At 38.0% G+C, this 19,164-nt stretch overlaps 1 protein-coding gene across 7 annotated transcripts in view; it reads right to left on the bottom strand.

Moving 5' to 3' along the window:
• ZYG11A (zyg-11 family member A, cell cycle regulator) overlaps positions 1 to 19,164 on the bottom strand; it is a 44,135-nt gene that overhangs the window by 16,136 nt on the left and 8,835 nt on the right. For 4 of the 7 annotated variants that reach the window (XM_079142119.1, XM_079142116.1, XM_079142120.1 and 1 more), the window contains exons 4-9: positions 15,204 to 15,344; positions 12,597 to 12,773; positions 9,165 to 9,218; positions 3,587 to 3,748; positions 3,467 to 3,511; positions 385 to 579 (exon numbers count right to left, since the gene is read on the bottom strand). In XM_079142119.1, the coding sequence (XP_078998245.1) occupies positions 385 to 579; positions 3,467 to 3,511; positions 3,587 to 3,748; positions 9,165 to 9,218; positions 12,597 to 12,773; positions 15,204 to 15,344 (774 nt within the window). Of the gene's footprint in view, positions 1 to 384; positions 580 to 3,466; positions 3,512 to 3,586; positions 3,749 to 9,164; positions 9,219 to 9,301; positions 9,402 to 10,574; positions 10,640 to 12,596; positions 12,774 to 15,203; positions 15,345 to 19,164 lie in introns of all 7 variants that reach the window. The other 3 variants (XM_079142122.1, XM_079142117.1, XM_079142121.1) reach the window with 3 other exon arrangements.

The following is a 19,164-nucleotide window of genomic DNA, read 5'->3' as shown; positions in this document are numbered from 1 at the left end:
CCATATCCTATTTAGAGATATAGAGGTAAATACCCACAGAAATAGTTTTTAAAAATTGAGGTATTATGTCCATCTACAACTAAAAAAAAAAAATGTTTTTATGTTGAAAGAAAAAGGGGGTTAAAATAAAGTCATACACAACGTTGCATGTGTAACTTTTATAAAAAGAAAATAGAAGGAATGCAACAAAAAGTTACATTAAAGAGATTAACTTTAAGTGAAAGAGCATGGTAGGTTACAATTTTCTTCTTTATACTTTCCTGTATGTATTTTTCCCATTTTTGAGAATGATCACATATTTCTAAACCTCTTATGATCTGTAAAAGTAAGTTGCATACAAGAAAAGATTACTCTAGATTTTGTAAAGAAGAATGGTTCCTGTACCAAATCCTGGAGAAGAGCTTTCCTCTGCAGGTCACGGAATAGCCAAGGCTGTTTGTCAGATGTCAGGTGAGCTATGATACCTGCAGCAAAATAGCTCACTTCTATTTCTTTGCTATGAAGTAAACTGCTGATATGCTTCATCACATCTTCAGTCACCAGCTTGGAGGAAAACTCTCTGACTTCAGCTATGTTGTTCTACAAGTCACATGAAGCAGTTAACATCAGGGACAGGAAGGGAAAAGAATAGGGAATTAGCTTTTCTCCCTTTTCTACTGCTTATCTCAGATCCCTCTCAACAGTCTAATCCTACAATCCTACCCCTTTAGGATGAGCTTGATCATTACAAATAACTCACCAGGTGAGCACCTGCTCAGTGCCAGGTACACTGCTCAGAGGCAGGTTCCAACTGCCTTATCTCTCATTTAATATTTAAAGTAGGGAAACAACACTCAGCAAGATTCAGGTTCACATTACTGAAAATGAGCATGAATTAAAATACAAAACCAGGCCGGAAAAACACTTAATATTACCAGGGGCCTGCCAGATATTACATTATCTTGACAAGTTTAACAATAGGCAGGTAATATTTTATTATGATGTATATTTAGTTTTTAATGCTGTGTAACAAATTACCACAAACTTAGTGGCTTAAAATAATATGAATTTACCTCCTCACTGTTTATGTGGGACAGGAATATGAGGAGAGGTCCTCTCTATACTCTGAGATCTCCTAAGGCTGAATTCTCAACTGCAAGCTCCACTAGTGCTGGCAGAATTTGTTTCCTGTGGCTGCTGGACTGAGAGATCCAGTCTCTTGCTGAAAGCCACCTTGAGCTCCAAAGAGGTTGCCCCAAGTTTCTGGAAATGTGGGTTTCTCCCTTTTCCAACCACTATAATACATTTTGCTCCTTTCAGGTTATAAGCAAGAGTCCTTAAAATGTGTCTACTAGCAAGATGGATTCATAAATACATCGTAACATAATCAGGACATGAAAACCTATCATCTTTGCCCTATTTTAGCTGTTAGAAGCAAGTTAACAGGTCCTGCTCACACTCCAGAAGAGGGGATTACAAAGTGACACAAATACAGGAGGTAGGAATCATTGGTCAGTCACTTGGGGATCTCACCACACAACTGAAAAAACAAAGGTTTGAAGAGGTAGAACCAACAGTCAAAGTAAATAGAGCAGTTACGTTAAATCAATGCTAACTTCTGCTATGGCTTCAGCAATTTTCTAGAAGGTACACCCTGGACACTTAGTATGCTGAAAGAACACAGAAAAGTAAAGCTGAAATTGCACTGTTTTTGAGAGTCCCCCCTCAGCCCTCAGTTCCTGTTTTTCCAGAGATGAGCTATGCCCTTTGTTAACAGCTTGGTTTAAGGATTAGGTCTACTAGACATTAAACCCAAACAAGGAGAGACAAGATGGTAGCATCCTTAGCCTAAGTCAGGGGACACTACAAGTAAGTCCCAAATATAAATTTTTTGAAAGTCTGAGAGGCTCCCAAAAAAAAGATACAAGTGGACAATCTTAATTTTTTTCTTTCTTTCTTTCTTTCTTTCATTTTTTTATGATAGTGATGGGGATCAAACCCAGAGCCTTGAGCATGTTAGGCAAGTGTTCTGCAATTGAGCTAGCTATTAATTAGCTACTAGGATACTGAGCACTGGGTAAAATACATGAGGCTTTGGTCTAACTTTCTGGTATTATTTCCCATTGCTAGACTCTTTCCCAGTTTCTGGAATCTCAATTCTGGAATTTTCTGTTTCATAGTGTCCCTTACATGATTATATTGTATCTAGTCAATAATAACCTTTGTCCCTACCTTCTGCTTTTCTGTAACTTCTTGATTTCCAACAATAATCATTAATCTATCTTTGTGATGCCTTTCACATCTACTGTGTTGTGAGTCTATATGTATCAGGGACACAAAGAGCATAAGTCACAACCCTCATTTCAAGAAGTCTATGACTGAGAAGCAAAGACTCCCACTGGACTTGTGCTCCTCTTTCAGCAATACCAGATGCACTCTTAAAGGAGAGAGCTACCTGTACACAGGTCTAATACCACCTCCCAAAGTCATAAGGACCCACAGCTTGAAATATTCATGTATCTGTATCTCCTACTGCATGCAGCATGAAAAATGAAGGTGTTTTTGTAAATCTTTAGGAAATAAATTTCTCAATTATGGAATATTTTGAATGAGAGAGTATAGAAATATGAACAAAGAAATTTCTAAAACTTGATGGCCTTGGGGCTGGACAGGCACTGGAAAAAAATATATATATATATTGCCTTGACAAAGATGAATTATATTAAGGTTATTAATACCAGAGGGTCAGGAAGAAGACTGCCTGAGTTTGAATTTCGATTCTACACTAAGTTACTTAGGATAAATGCTACTTTCATGTGTGTCAAGAGTTCATGTTTAAGAATGTGGATGATAACTGTGGTAAAGTATGGTCATAGCACAATTTTTCCTATCCCTGTGCATATACCCCATATCAATGTGACTTTGCTGTTACCTCCCATGAAAGGATAACCAGTCTTAAATCTGAGCTTAACCAAATACCTGCTTTTGGCCAGTGAGACATTAATAAGTCTGATGTAAGCTGAGGTTGAAAAGTACTTGTGCAGCGGGATTTGGCACTCTATTGCTGGCCTGAAATTACCACAAAAAGAAGCCCATGAAGACACAAGGCCCAGTCAACCACCAGTCCCAACTTAGGACATGAAAGTCAGACTACCTTAGACCATCTGGTCCCACTTGAGCCACCAGATGACTGTGGCTACAAGAGTTTTCCCCAGGAGACAAGTAGAAAAACTGTAGAGCTGACCTGAACTCAAAATATTGATCCACGAATGGTTAAGTAAATAAAATGGCTATTGTTTTAAGTCACTAAGCTGCAGTTTGTTCACAGCAATAGACTGACATGAAATGCTATTTACTTTATAGGGATGTAAAAATTAAATGAGTTTATACATGTAAACTGATTTCAACATTATGCTAGTAGGTAGGTACTACATCCATGTTAATTTTCTTTAAGTAATTAACATTAACTCAAAACAATTCACCTTACCAAGAGACCAAGTACTTTGCTTTGTACTGAAGATTCTGAAAAAGTCTGTCAAAAGAATAAACAGGTTACTTTATCATGAAGAAAAGAATTTTACATATAAACTCAATCCCATCTTCCCACCTCTAAAACTTGAATGTAGATTGCCAGTCCTTGGTTGACAATAAAGTGTTTGCAGGCAGCTGGAGATTCATCTGTAAGATTCCAAAGTGCTTTCAAAGTAAACAAGAGGGTGACATCATCTAAATTCCCAGTAGTCTTTTGTTTTACAATTGCCAGAAGTTCCTAAAAAACAAAGAGACAGGAGATTAGATGCCCTCGTGAATGACTCACTTCCAGTACAAAGAAAGCAAAATTAAGAAGAAAAAAAAAAAAAAAAAAAAAAAAATTAAGAAGAGCTTTAGAAAGAAACCCCTTTTCTAAACCCAAGTTCTATCACTTAATAGCTTTGTGATCCATTTTCTTTCAATAAAATATATTATAACTACCTCCTATGGTTTTTATGATTAACCAAAGAAAACAAAAATATGGATGGGTATGTAGTTCAGTGGTAGAGCACTTGCCTAGCATTCATAAGGCCTCCTGGTTCAATCCCCAGTAAAACAAAAACAAGAAAAAAAAAAAAAAAAAAAAAAAAAGGCAGGGGGAATAAAAGTTTAATAAAGTAATTAATTGGTTAAAAAAAGAACATTATCACCAGGCATGGTGGCACACACCTGTAATCCCAGCAGCTCAGGAGGCTGAGGCAAGAGGATCACAAGTTCAAAGCTAGTCTCCGCAATTTAGCAAGGCCCTAACCAACTCAGTGCGACCCTGTCTAAATAAAATACAAAAAATGCCTGGGGAAGTGGCTCAGTGGTTAAGCACCCCTGGAGTCAATCCCTGATACCACAGAAAAAAAAGGGGGGGGGGGGGGGAATTATCAAGTATACATCAGATATTCCATTTTTTATTGACTGAAAACATTTAGTTAGGGCTGGGGAGATAGCTCAGTTGGTAAAGTGCTTGCCTTGCAAACACAGGGCCCTGGGTTCAATCCCCAGCACCGCAAAAAAAAAAAAAAAAAGAAAAGATAAAAGAAAACATTTAGTCAACACCATCTATAAGTCAAATACTCATTCATATAGCAGAGACAGACAAAAGAAAAAAGTTGGTTTTCCCTCAACTAAAGAATTTTAGTTCTGTCAAATGCCCTGAAAGAAATACAGAAAAGCCTAAAATTTTACTTTATATAAAGGGTAGGAGGGAAAACTTCATATACAGTAATATGTACACAGGCATGGTAATACACCCTTATAATACCAGCAACCCGGCCAGAGCAGGTAGAGGCAGGAGGATCTCAAGTTCCAGAACAGTCTCAGCAATTTAGTGAGGCCCTAAGCAATTTAGCAAAAACTTGTCTCAAAAAATAAAAAGGGTTGGGGGTGTGGCCCAATGGTAAAGCACCCTGCGTTCAATTTCCAGTACCAAAATAAGTTTTAAAAATAAATAAAGATGTGACAGCTAAGAATGGCAGGTAAGAAGGCACTCACCTAGGCAGTCAATAGGATATGCATGAGGGCAAGGCAAGGAAGGAATGGAGCAGTGAAGTGAGGCTATCCCGAGAGATCTGATTGCATCAAAGCCATGGTCCTATTTCTCCTAAATATACTCACATTAACTGTTAAGGCATTACCACTATGACAAAAGTCTGTTTTTCAATTGATAATCAGTTTTCAAGGTAAAGAATTCAAAGCAGAGATTTATCCCATAACTGGTTGGGCCTTATCTACCTTAACCTGAATCCCAAGCTCTTGTTTTTGTTTTTTTTTTTTCCTCTGAGGCACAGGGGATTTGAACTGCGGCCCTTGCGCATGCTAGGCGAGCACTCTCCAAAAGGAGCTATTTCTTCAGCACCCCCCTTCTGGTTATCACTACCTAAAACTGTCTTTCTAACAGAAATGATCATTATTGTGTGCATGTATGAATATGACACAATGAAACCGTTTATTCTGTACAATTAATATGCACTAAAAAAAATATGGCTGAGAATATAGCTCAGTGATACAGCACTTACCTAGTGTATGTATGCATAAGGCCCAGTACTGCATAAATAAATAAATTTCAAAGAATAAAAAACAAAATACACTTGTCTTTCCAGGAAATTCGCTGCACCTCCTCCCATTGTGTTGTTCTTAATATTTGCTCTATCTGTATCTGGTTCTGTTACCTACCATTCCCTTTCATGACTTCCACCTTAGGATAAATGCTAACCCTAACTAGTAGTCCACTTCAGGCCTCCTCAAAACTCTGAATGTTGAAAAAGTCTGTGCTTTCAATATCTGCCCATAAAGTTTAAGAGAGCAATTCAACTATATATTCAACTATATATTCTACCATGTTTCCCAGGGAATTTGCTCCAAAGATTGTTATTTCCTAATTCTCTCTCCTCAAACTTTACTTCTCACTCTTATTTTATTACTTCAACTCTCTCTATCTCTCTTTTTTGGTGGTGCTGAGGATTAAACACAGAACCTACACCACATACTCTACCAGTATCTGAGTATCTCAGTATACTCAGATACTCCCAGTTGAATCTGAGCCAAACTCCCAGTCCTATTTTTATTTTAAGGCAGGGTCTCTCCTCAAAACACTAGGCATGGAACCACCATACCACTCCTTGGTATTTATTCTGAGGAATTAAAGTCATCATACTACAGTGATACAGTGGTGATACATGCTACCCATGTTTATAGCAGAACAATTCACAATATTCAGCCATAAAGAAAAATGAAATTGTGTTATTTGCAGAAAAATGGATGGAACTAGAAACCATTAAGTTAAGCAAAATAAGTTAAACTCAGAAGGTCAAGGGTCCTATGTTTTCTCTCCTATGCATAAGTCAAAGAGGAAAAAGGAAAAGATGAAGACGGATCTCATTAAAATCAAAGGGACAGCAGTAGAGGAAAACAACAAAGAGGTGGAAGGGGAGAGAGGGAGAAAGTACTAAGGAGTGATATTGCCAAATTATATTGTTATCCTGTGTGCATGTACAAATATGTAACAACAAATTCCATCATTATGTATAACTAAAATGCACCAATTAAAAAATGCAGGGGGCAGAGATAAAAGACAGGATCTCACTATGTTATTGAGGATGGCCTCAAACTTGCAATCTTCCTGCCTCACACTCTTAAGAATCTGGGATTATAAGTATGTGCCAACATGTCCAACTCATCACATCTTTCAAAGCCACTCTTCTAGCAAGATCCACTGGCCTATAGCACTTGCATCAATGTACTTTGCATTCCCTTCTACTCCACTAAAGCCAGCATCTATTTTGTTTTGTTTTGTTTTTTGCGGTGCTGGGGATTGAACCCAGGGCCTTATGCATGTGAAGCAAGCACTCTAACAACTGAGCTATGTCCCCAGCCCTTAAAGGCCACATCTTTACATGTGCTCTAAATCTCATTCCTGTGCACACAAGGATTTGGTATCAAAATTAGTTTCTCAACTGGGCGCCAACACACAAGCCTGTAATCCAAGGAATTTGGGAGACTAAGCACAAGAATGGAAAATTAGAGGATAGCCACAGCAAGTGAGTGAGACTCCACCCTCAATAACTTAGAGATCGTGTCTTAAATTTAAAAAAAAAATTGTCTATGCCAATTTTTCCCTTTTTCATAGGCACAAAATATCAATATAATCCATTTTATAAAAAAAATTACTATTGATTCCACATAGTATCATTCTCTTTCCTTCTCATTAAAATTAACATCAAAAAGTTTTCTCTATTTCTCAGTTCCCATCTGTTCATCACTCAACTTGTTTGGCCCAGCACTTTCTGAAAACATAAGCAAGATGTCTCATGACTCCCATCTTGCCAAATTCAACAGTCAACTCTGTTGTTATCTCACTCAACTACTCAGTTGTATCTGACACAACTGCCTGATTTTTCTTGAAAATTTCCTGTTGGACTCTAAGATACTTCTCTCTCCTGTTTCTTAACACATTCTGGATGCTCCTTCTCAATCTCCTCTTTTGGCTCCTCCTACTTTTCTAATTAACCTGTGTATATTCTAAAAATTTTAGCCCTTTCCTTTTCTCTATATATACTCCATATTCTTTCTAGGTAATCCCATCCAATACCAGAACTGATGACTAAAATAATCTCTAGCCCTAATCTCCACCATGAGCTGTAGCCCAGAACTTAAAACCACATTCTTGACATCTCAAGCACCTCAGAAATGAACAGGCCCAAAATTAAGTTTTTATCCTTGATTTTATCACTATTTTAAACATGCATCAATAGAATGGGAAAATGTACTGGTTGGATACCAAACACTTAAGTATCCATTGATAACAGCAATGCAAAAGGCATAAATGTAAGAAATACACAATACCCACATGAAGAAAACTCGCACAAACTTCTCAAGGACATAAAAGATTTGAATAAATGGAATAACATACTCTGTTCTCTGATAGGGAAAAGTGACATCATAGGATATTAAAACTAGACAATTTTTGTCTGTGTATGTGGTGCCAGGAATTGAACCCAGGGGTGCTTAACCACAGAGTCATATCCCCTGCACCCTCCCTTTTTGGAGACAGGGTCTTGCTAAGTTGCTTAGGGGCTCACTAAGTTGCTAAGGTTGGCTTTGAACTTATAATCCTTCTGCCTCAGTCTCCCAAACTACTGGGATTACAGGCATGTGCCAGCATGCCCAGCTCCTAGACAAGTCAAATTTGGTATTTGCATAGACAAAACACATAAGGATAAAAGAAAGAAACTAGAGTATAAGCCAGGCATGATGGCACATGCTTATAATTCCAGCTACTTGGGAGGAAGAGAAAAGAAAATCACAAGTTCTAGGTCAGTCTCAGCAAATTAGCAAGACCCTATCTCAAAGTGAAAAATAAAAAGGACTGGGACCTGGCATGGTGGTGCATGCCTGTAATACAGCAACTCAGGAGACTGATGCAGGAGTATTCAAAGTCCCAGACCAGCCTCAGCAACTTTGTGAGGCCCTGTCTCAAAGTAAAAAATAAAAAGGACTGGTATAATTCTCTAAAGAATAATAAAATGATGCAAAATTTAAAATGAGCCATGTTCACATAATCCTAATGTAAATACTGATTACAGATTTAAATTTGTGCTCTAAACTTGTTGGGAACTGCAAAAGGAAGTAATCTATAGAAATGCCTGTAGCAGAACTAAATTTTTATTTATTATAGTAGCAAAATTAATACCTAAAACTGCAAAATCAAAAACTGCAGTAGAGCATTTTATTTTGAAATGTAGAGGTAAATAGCTATAAGAGTAGAAAGTTTCTCAGTCCTCTTGGCTCACCGAGGCCAGAAGGAGGAGGCGCCCCAGTCACAGATTGAGTCAGACTGTCACACTCACACTGCCGCATGCAAGCTGCTTTTTAAATAAAATACTTTAAAACGCATAAGAATCACGCAGCAGTATGATCATTCTAGAGCATATGTGCACATATATTTATACATATATATTTCAAGATGAAACGAAGCAGTTTTTAAATAAATTACTTCCATTTTCTGTGTACATAAAAAAAGAAAAGAGTACAAAGTTTCTTTTGGGGAACAAGTTTTGCCATTTCTTTTCAATGGGGCATTTAGACCGATTTAATTTAATAAGCTGCATTCACAAAATACCTGCGTTTTTACAAAGGTTAAAGTGAAGATCAACTCAACCCACCTTAACTGCCGTGAAAAGCTCTTCTTGGAGTTGTGCGATTTGCTCAGGTGATAACTAAAGGCAAACAAAAAGTCAAAAGTGAAATGTCCAAGCTGTGTGAGGAGGGAGAGCACAATCTTGACCTAAACGCCACATACCTGCAGTGCTAGAATAGAGGTGATGCTCACTGCCATAGTTTGCATTTTGGGGTTCTCATGCCTACTGAGCCATTTCATAACAAACTTGGCAGCATCAAACCTGAAAAGAAGTGTTTGTTTTTCTCAAAATTATGTAGTTTGTAAAACTGTAGATGGCAAATCACTCAGCCTCCCCCAACACATCCTGTAACAAAAATAGTTTTGAATTTATAAAGCCACAACTATGAAAATGAGCATTGTGGAGATAAATGAACCAGAGATGAACAGGAGATATACAAACAGAATGAACAAAGATGGGTGCAGCTCAAAAGTAGGGTGCTTGCAGAGCATGAAAGTAGCAGCCTCTTTATTTTTATTTTTTGCCTTTCTGAGGCTTGAACCCAGTATCTCAAACATAGTGGGCAAATGCTCTACTACTGAGCACAACCCCAACCCTTTTCATTTTCTATTATGAGACAGAACCTCGCTAAGTTGCCTAGGCTGGCCTTGAATTTGTGATCCTCCTGCCTAAGCGTCCCAACTAGCTGGGTTTACAGACCTGTGCAACTGTACCCAGCAGAAAAACTTTTTAGCATTTATTTTCTACTAAATGTTAGTATGATGAGTCTGACAAGTTTCCAAGAGGTGGTAATTTATAATCTGAATAGCAGACAGTGCCAAAATGCCACAGCAAACCTACCATCCATAACTCTTCACCCACAAATCACAGGCTATGCTCATATCAGCCTATGCTTAATTTTTCTGCTCTCTGCAGCTGACTATTATAAATGCTTTAAACTCATGATCACAAAGGCTTTGAAAAGAATACCTCTACAACATCTAGGATGATAATGAATTTTTAAATTATTATTAAATAATTAATAACAAAATGAATGACTAAGATTCTTCAGAATGAAAATAACTCAAACTAGGTACAGGTGCAGATAATTTACAAACACTATCATATCTAATCCTCAAAAAAGTCATTATTTTACAGAGAAACTGAAGTGCAAAGATAATGGAAGGGCCACAACTTGAGTTCAAGTGTGTTTGACTCTCTGGACTCCATTATTTTTTTACCCATTGTCTGGTACTGGAATCACTTTGGAAGAGAACATTTACAACTATAGTACCACCAATTGCTACTGTGTGTTAGACTCAAAAGAGCCTTCTCCACAAATACCTCATCTGAGCTTTAATCAGGCCTTAGCCAGATAACCAAATGCCAACAACAGTGCTCAGAGGAACACCGGCTAACACCCCAATCAGATGACCAACTTCTATTTATACTTGCCTGTCAAATGGAACATCCACAAGGATCCTGGAATTGGTTAAGGAAAGAAGACAATTCTTCTGTAGCTTTTGGGGAATAAAAAATAATCGTGAGCAAATGTAATCCATTCTAAACCACAGGTTCTAAACATTTGGATGGTGATAAAAAGAGCTTTTCTTCTTGGGAGCTCAATGTTGTAACTAGCCCTTTTCAAGTTTTTCCTTTAAACATATAACTGATGATTGCTATGCTGGAATGACAACTGACTGTGTCAGATCTTCCAACATTTCAAAAAGAGGTGAAAATACAGACTTCTTAAATGAGAAAGATCACCTTCCTTATTGTATTTTTAAATATCGATTCCCACTGGGCCAGACACAGTAGCATATGCCTGTCATCCCAGCAACTCAGGAGGCTGAGACAGGATGACTCAGCAACTTAGCAAGGCCCTAAGCAACTTAGAAAGACCCTCTCTCTCTCCAAATAAAAATATAAAAAGGGCTGAGGATGTACTTCAGTGGCAGAGCACCCCTCGATTCAATACCCAATACCAAAAAAGAAAAAATTATATCTATCTCCCTCCCTCAACTCCCACTGCAAGTACTCATTTAGATCTGATAAATTTATTCACCTGGGTAACCACCACCACCACAAATCAAGATAAAACACTTCCATCACCCCCAAAAGGTTCTACTGTGTCCCTATCCTGGCAACCTCAATTTTGCAAGCCTCAGTCCCAGAAAATTACAGTTTCAGTTTTTTCTTTTAAGGTTTCACAAATGGAATCATATAGTATCTAATCTTGGAATATTTTGCCTGGAAAATGTTTTTGAGATTCATCCATATTGCATTTCTTTCTGTGCCAAATAGTATTTCCTTATATAAATATACCTCAATTTGTTTATCTATTCTCCCAATGTTTTTGGTAATTATAAACAAAGGTACAAGGGCTGGGGTTGTGGCTCAATGGTAGAGCACCTGCCTGGCACTTATGAGGCACTGGGTTCAATCCTCAGCACCACATAAAAATAAATAAATAAATAAATAAAGGTATTTTGTCCATCTACAATTTAAGATTTTTTTTAAATTAAAAAACAGATAAATAAAGGTACAATGAACATTCCTATATAAGCCTTTATATAGACATATGATTTTGTTCTTTTGCTAAATACCTAGGTGGGAATAACTGGGTAGAATAAAAAGTACATATTTCATTTTTAAAGGAATTATCAAACTGTTGAACTGGAAGTTGTATCATTTCACATTCTTACAATCAAAATGAGAATTTCGGTTGCTTCATACCCTGCCAATAGTGCACATCTGTAATCCCATCAACTTGGGAGGTGAGGCAAACTACAAATTCAAGGTTAGCCTGGGCAACTTAACAAGACCCTGTCCCAAAATTAAATAAATTAATAAATAAATAAGGGCTACAGATGTAGCTCAGTGGTACAGCACCACTATATTCAATCCCCAATACCTAAAAAACAAACAACAACAACAACAAAAAAAAACTTTACTGAGGTTCTGGGGATTGAACCCAGGATCTTGTTTGCTGGGCAAGCCTCTGACACTGAGCTACATCCCCAAAGTCTTTCATTTTTTATTTTGAGACAGTCTCACTAAGTTGACTGGGCTGGCAATCCTCCTACTTCAGTCTCTGGAGTAGCTGGGATTACTGGCATGAACCCCAGTGCCAGGCTGAGATTGTTAAAAATCTTAACCTCAGGGCTAGGATTGTGGCTAAGTGATAGAGTGCTCACCCAACATGTGTGAGGCACTGGGTTCAATCCTCAACACCACAAAAATAAATAAATAAATAAATAAATAAATAAATAAAATAAAGGTATTGTGTCCATCTACAACTAAAACAATTTTTTAAAAATTTAACCTCATTGCTTATCTATATTTCCTATTTTTCTATATCATAAATTCTTTATCTATTTTCTCTGATACAATGAAAAACCAGAACTAAAAAATACACATTTTTAAAGTATTTGTCCTGATCTTAAAAAACACAATCGAGTATTCAATCAAAATTACCTGTTGGTAATGGGGGAAATTTTTCAGAGCCTTGAAAAGTAGACAAGTGACCTCTGAGAGCAGGCGAACAGGCATCCCCCGGGCCAGGCCCTGGCGTGTTAAGTTGAGGGCACAAGCACTGGCTGTGAATTGCACTGGTAAATCCAATGGATGATTCCTCATTCCTACAGCCACAAGCTGAAGATAAACATGGTTTGAGTGTATACAATAACAATAACATTCTTTTTACTGCCTTGTGTTTGTTGTGGTTGGCAAAATATTTGCTCTTTATCAGGATAGTAACAGATTTCCCTAGCCTCAGCATTTATTCTTTAGGACATTAAGGTACTAAATCAATACCTTCTCATTAAAAGCCAGCCATTAACTATCTGTATGACTTTGGACAAGTTGCTTCCTTTCTCTGGACCTCCCATCTCCTCACATATGAAAACTAATTTCATAATCTTTCATTAAGTCTCACTATATTCAAGGTATTTGGATATGCATTGAAGGGAACACAAATATGAATCAAAGTTAAACCTTATTGGTGTAAAGCCTTTTGAGAGCATCAGTGCACACAAGCAAATACTGCGAGGGATCCCAATACATGAAACTAAAAAAAGCATCATCAAAGAGAGATAAATAAGTTATGTTGAGGTAGATATGGAGGAAGCACTCATTTCTGGTAAGGAATCAAAAAGCGCCACTGAGAGCACATGAGGCAGGGGCTTAGAGAGGATTTAGACAGGAGGAAATGACAATTGGGCTAAAAAGGAGAGGGGATTCCTCGGGAAGGAAAGTGTGACTAAAACAGGAGACAGGGCTGGGGTTGTGGTTCAGTGGTAGAGCACTTGCCTTGCATACATGAGGCCCTGGGTTCAACCCTCGGCACCAAATGAAAATAAAACAAAGGCCCCAGCACCACCATAAATGAATGAATAAATGAATGAATGAATGAATGAATTGATTAAATAAAGGTATTGTGTCCACCTACAACAAAAACAAAATACTTTAAAAAAGCGAGAAGGGGGACAAAAAAGTGGGATGAATCCATAGACAGAGGAGTAAGAATCTGAAAAGTAGTAAAATATAACATTAGAAATTTGCAGTGAGACTATGGAAGACCTAGAACGCAAATACAAAATGAGGACCTTGTTCTAAGTTTAGATGCTATCTGCTCCAGCATTCAGGGACAGTGATCTATTTCTTCTACCAGATAGGGAAAATCATCTGAGAGATCATTCAAATGGTACCGGCATGAACTATAATTCGTAGAGACCAGATCCCCTCACTTGGACAGCTGCAAGAACTTACAATGCCTGGCAAGAGAGATGAGATATGCTTCTGCTATGGAAAATGATTTTTTTTCTCCATCTTGATAAACTGCTCTTTAGAAATGCAGAAACATCCAGAGTTTTTTTCTTTATATAATATTTCTCTAAAGTTATGAATGAATTTAATCTCTCATGCTACACAAATAGTTTTGGGTGCATGTGTGTAGTGCTGGGGATTGCACCCAGGGCTTTACACATGCCAGTAGAAGTGCAAGTGCTCTACTACTTCTTTCCCAAACCACATCATACTTTATCATACTTTCAATTACATTTAATATCAAACTTATTGTTCCCTAAACCAAAGCAAACTTCAGCCATCATATCATTGGTAAGTCTATTTTATTCACACACAAAAAATGTTTATTTGTATTTGCAGAGCTGGGGATCCAACCCAGGGGCTTCACACATGCTAAGCAAGTGTTCTACCACTAAACCATATACCCAGCTCCCATAAAATACTTCAGTAGATCTGGCTAACTTCACTTAATTTTATTCTTTCATATTTTCTTTAATTTTTTTTTTCTACCAGGGATTTAACCCAGGCGCACGCAGCCACTGAGTCACATCCTCAGCCCTTTTTCATATTTTATTTAGAGACAGAGTCTCACTAAGTTGCTTAGGGCCTCAATAAATTGCTGAGGCTGGCTTTGAACTCTTGATCCTCCCACCTCAGCTTCTGGGGCTGCTGGGATGACAGGCGTGCACCACCGCATCCAGCCCTGTTCATATTTTTTCAGATTCTAAATAGTGAACAAATAAATGAACACATAAGACTCAGGGCTAAGTGAATTCATGTTAATAGATTAGCAATTCCTAATTTACACAAATTAGTGCAATGGTCCTATTATCCTCTTTCTCAGACCAAATTCCAAAAATTTTTTATTCAAATTGGTTTTACTTAAATCCATGTGCCCAAAGCAAGAGAATCTAGATTGGGCACAGTGGCATTTGCCTGTAACCCCAGGAACTCTGAAGACTAAGGCAGACCCTCGACCTGAGATACACAGGTTTGAGCCCATACTGGGCAACTTAGCGAGAAAGTGTCTCAAAATAAAAAATAAAAAGGGCTGAATATATAGTTCAGGGGTTAAGCACTTGCTTAGCATGAGAAAAGCCCTGGGTTCAATCCCCAGTGGAGGAAGGTGGTCACAATTAAGCACTTAAGCATGTTTTCTTTTCTTAATGAGGGCACTTGACTCATTATATAAAGCAGATAATTTGTTCACCAAACATACTACAACAACTTATCTAATTGAACAAATTTTTTAAAACTGCCTTTCTGGGGTATAGTTACCTTTAAAACAGCAGGCATGCTTACATGCATTGAAAACGTCTCTGTGAAGAGCCTATAAAGAGCTTCCTTCATAAAACATGACCTGTTCCCATATCGGCTCAGTGCTTCAGAAATCTGACCCATACTGGCTCCTCCAGCAACCTGAAAAAGAAGCACATTACTAATAGGTTTTTCTGGTCACCCCCAAGCCTCCAATGTTTGAAACAGTTTAATAGGTTGCTTGATGATATGTTCCAGGTGGTTTACAAAGTTGTTCTCATTTAGCCATAATTTAATAAACTAATGTTTTCAACCTCACTTTTACATATGGGATCAAAGAGGTAAAGTGGGCTGCTAATTTAACAAATAAAGTAGAGGCATCAAAATTAAATACTGCCCAGCACAGTGGAGCACACCTGTAATCCCAGCAGTTTGGGAGGCTGAGGCGGGAGGATCACTAGTTCACAGCCAGCCTGGGCAATAGCAAGGTGCTAAGCAACTCAGTGAGACCCTGTCTCAAAATAAAATACAAAATAGGGCTGGGGATGTGGCTCAGTGGTTGAATGCCCCCAAGTTCAGTCCCTGGTACTCAAAAAAAAAAAAAAAAAAAAAAAAAAAAAAAATCAAATACCATTTCCCTATAACTATAGTACAATTGAGACTTCAACTGGGTACAATCCCCAGTAACACAAAATACTCAATTAATATAAGGGGTTACATGTAATTTTTTTAACAATGGGTAATCATGAATGCATATAACATTTCTCAAATACTCGTATAGACATAGACAAAGACAGGGAAAAGGTCATGTAAAATAATATGAAAAGGCTAGGGATATAGTTCAGTTGGTAGAGTGCTTGCCTAACATGTGTGAGACCCTGGATTTAATCCCCAGTAAAACAAAATAGAAAAAGATAAAGGAATTGAAGGTGGGGAATGGGGGGTGGGGGGCAGCGAGTAAGAGAAGAATGAAGGAACTTTGGACTGTGTAGAAGGAAATGGGCCAGGAGGGGTGGAGGAAGGAAAGATAGTGAACTGAGACAGACATCATTACCCTATGTACATGTATAATTACACAAAGAGTGTGAATCTACATCATGCATAACCATAGAAATGAAAAGTTGTATCCCATTTCTGTACAATGAATCAAAATGCAGTCTGTAAAAATCTTTTAAATGAATTAATTAAAAAAAAAAGGAATTGATTTTTTGAATAGTATTTTTTTGTTTCTTATTTATTTAGTATTACAATTTTTCCATGCTACCACTGAATGATACATTTCAAACAGTCTATATGTAGACTTTTGATCTGGAATATAATGGTGTTCACCTGATTCTAAATCACCCCTAGTCCCAACACCCTCATATCCTCTCTTCAAACCATAAAATCTACAAAAAATTTAAACAAACTGGGCATGACAGTTATAGCATTATTGGGTAGTGACGGGAAAAAGGAAGGAAATGGGAGAGGGGAGATTAAGGATCCTGCAAGATGAAAAGAAAAATAAAACCTTCACCATCCTACCATGACAAATAATATCATCATCCATTAGATCTCACTCCACTCCACTAAACTGTCAAGAGAGTGCTTTTGAATTAGGAACCTGGTCAACCAAATGCCAGAAAATGAAAAGATTAAAACAAATTCCATATAAAACATTCCTGAGAAATCAGAAAAACACAAACCTACATATTCTGGCTGAAAAAAATTCCTTCCATAAACCAAAAACAAATCGGAAGGAAATTCTATCACAGCACAGCACTCCAAACTTAATATTCTCAACACACATTTTGGTATATGAAAAAAAACAAAAAAAAAAAAAAAAGGTCCAGGCACAGTGGCACACTTGTAATCCCAATGACTTGAGAGACTGAGGCAGAAGGACCAAAACTACAAGGTCAGCCTCAGCAACTTAGAGAGACCCTGACTAAAAATAAAAAATAAAAATGGCTGGGAATGTAGGTCAGTGGTAAAGCACTCCTGGGATCAATCCCCAGTGCCAAAAACAAACCAACTAACCATGAATATCAAAGAAGTAAAGCAAGGTTTTATTAAACTCTGGAAAGAAAAAGATAAAATTTTATCAAATAGGAAGACTAATTTAAAGAGTACACAAGAGAATAGAGTTGAATAAAAATTTAGTAAGGGGAACAGCATGTTGGTGCTTGCCTCTAATCCCAACAATGTGGGAGGCTGAGGCAGGAGGATCACAAGTTCAGGGCCAGCCTCAGCAACTTAGTGAGACCCTAAGCAAATTAGTGAGACCCTGTCTCAAAAAATAGAGCTGGGAATGGGGCTCATTGGTTAAGTACCCCTGGATTCAATTCTGCGTGCCTCCCCGCAAAAAAAATTTAGTAAGAGGGAAATAGCAGGGAAACTGACTTCTCCCCCTCCACACACACACCAGTACTGGGAATTAAGCCTAAGGACATGTTACCACTGATTTTGTGTCAGGGTCTCACTATGTTACAGAAGCTGGCCTATCACTTGCAATCCTCCTGCCTTGGCCTCTAGAGTCACTGGAATTATAGGAATGCATCAAATGCACCCAGCCCAAACAAGAAAAAGAAAAAAAATTTTTGGCAGTGCTCAGGATCCAACCCAGAACCTAATGTATGCTAGGCAAGCACTGTAACACTGAGCTACATCCCCAGTCCGAACAAGTACAAACTTAAAACAGAAATCAAAAGCAGAAAAAGGATCCACGGTATCATTATGGAAGAAAATCAAAGAATATTCAATCTATATATACAAGTTTCTGCAGGAAAAATGAACTAATACTTGAAACTACCAGCCTAGAAAACTGTTTTTTTTTTTTTTAATAGTTGTTCAAAGACCTTTATTTTATTTATTTATATGCAGTGCTGAGGATCAAACCCAGTGCCTCACTCATGCTAGGCAAGCACTCTTCCACTGAGCCACAACCCCAGCCCTAGAAAACTTTCTAGATATAAAAGACCCAGGGGGTTCATGATGTATTTCAGCATGTGCACACTGCTGGGTTCTTCCCTAGTACCATACACAAACACCTGAAGAAGAAAATGTGAACAGTTAGTGACTCTACAAAATACTTTGCACAGCCAGGCAAGATGGTGCATGCCTGTAATCCCAGATACTTGGGAGGCTGAGGCAACAGAATTACAAATTCAAGACTAGATAGCCTGGGCATCGTAGTGAGATCTTGTCTCAAAATAAAAACATGAAAAGATCTGGGAATATAGCTCAGTAGCAGAGCTCTCCAGGGTTCAACTGCCAGCATCAAACACACACACACACACACACACACACACAAAATGCACTTCTGAACATATACATTTAAATATATTTTTGCTTTTCAAAATAGCACCAAGGGCTAAGGATGTAGCTCAGTTACAGAGTGCTTGCCCAGCATGTGTGAGCCTCTGGGTTCAATCTCCAGACCAAACAAACAAACTCTGAGAAGTTATAAACTTATTCTGGCAATGCTCAAAACATATTTCTTTTGATGTTCCTAGGAGTCAGGCATGGTGGCACACACCTATAATCCTAGCTACTTGGAAGACTGAGGCAAGAGGAACAAAAGTTTGAGGCCAGCCTGGACCAGTTAGCAAAATCCTGTCTCAAAATTAAAAAGGGCTGTGTAGGCAGTGGTACAGCAACCCTGGGTTCAATCTCTAGGACCCCCCCTGCAACCCAACACACACACACACACACACACAAAAAAAAAAAAAAAAAAAACCTGCTGAGTGCATTTGATGGGCAGATGATCAATATGGTTAGCACTGTTTGGAGCCAAGGTGTGACTAAAAGTGCAGTTTATTTTTTTATTTATTTTTATTTTTTATTTTATTTATGGGGGGGGGGCACTGGGAATTGAACTCAGGGTCTCCTGCATGCATAGACAAGAGAATGAACATGCAGTCTTCCTGCCTCCGTCTCCTAACTGGGATTACAGGTGTGTACCACCAAGCCTGGCTAGCCTGGCTATCCTCAGTTCTTAAGA

This window comes from Sciurus vulgaris (assembly GCF_902686455.1).
Source record: "Sciurus vulgaris genome assembly, chromosome: 1".
NCBI classification, from domain to species: Eukaryota; Metazoa; Chordata; class Mammalia; order Rodentia; family Sciuridae; genus Sciurus; species Sciurus vulgaris.
This window is presented reverse-complemented; position numbering and strand designations above follow the sequence as displayed.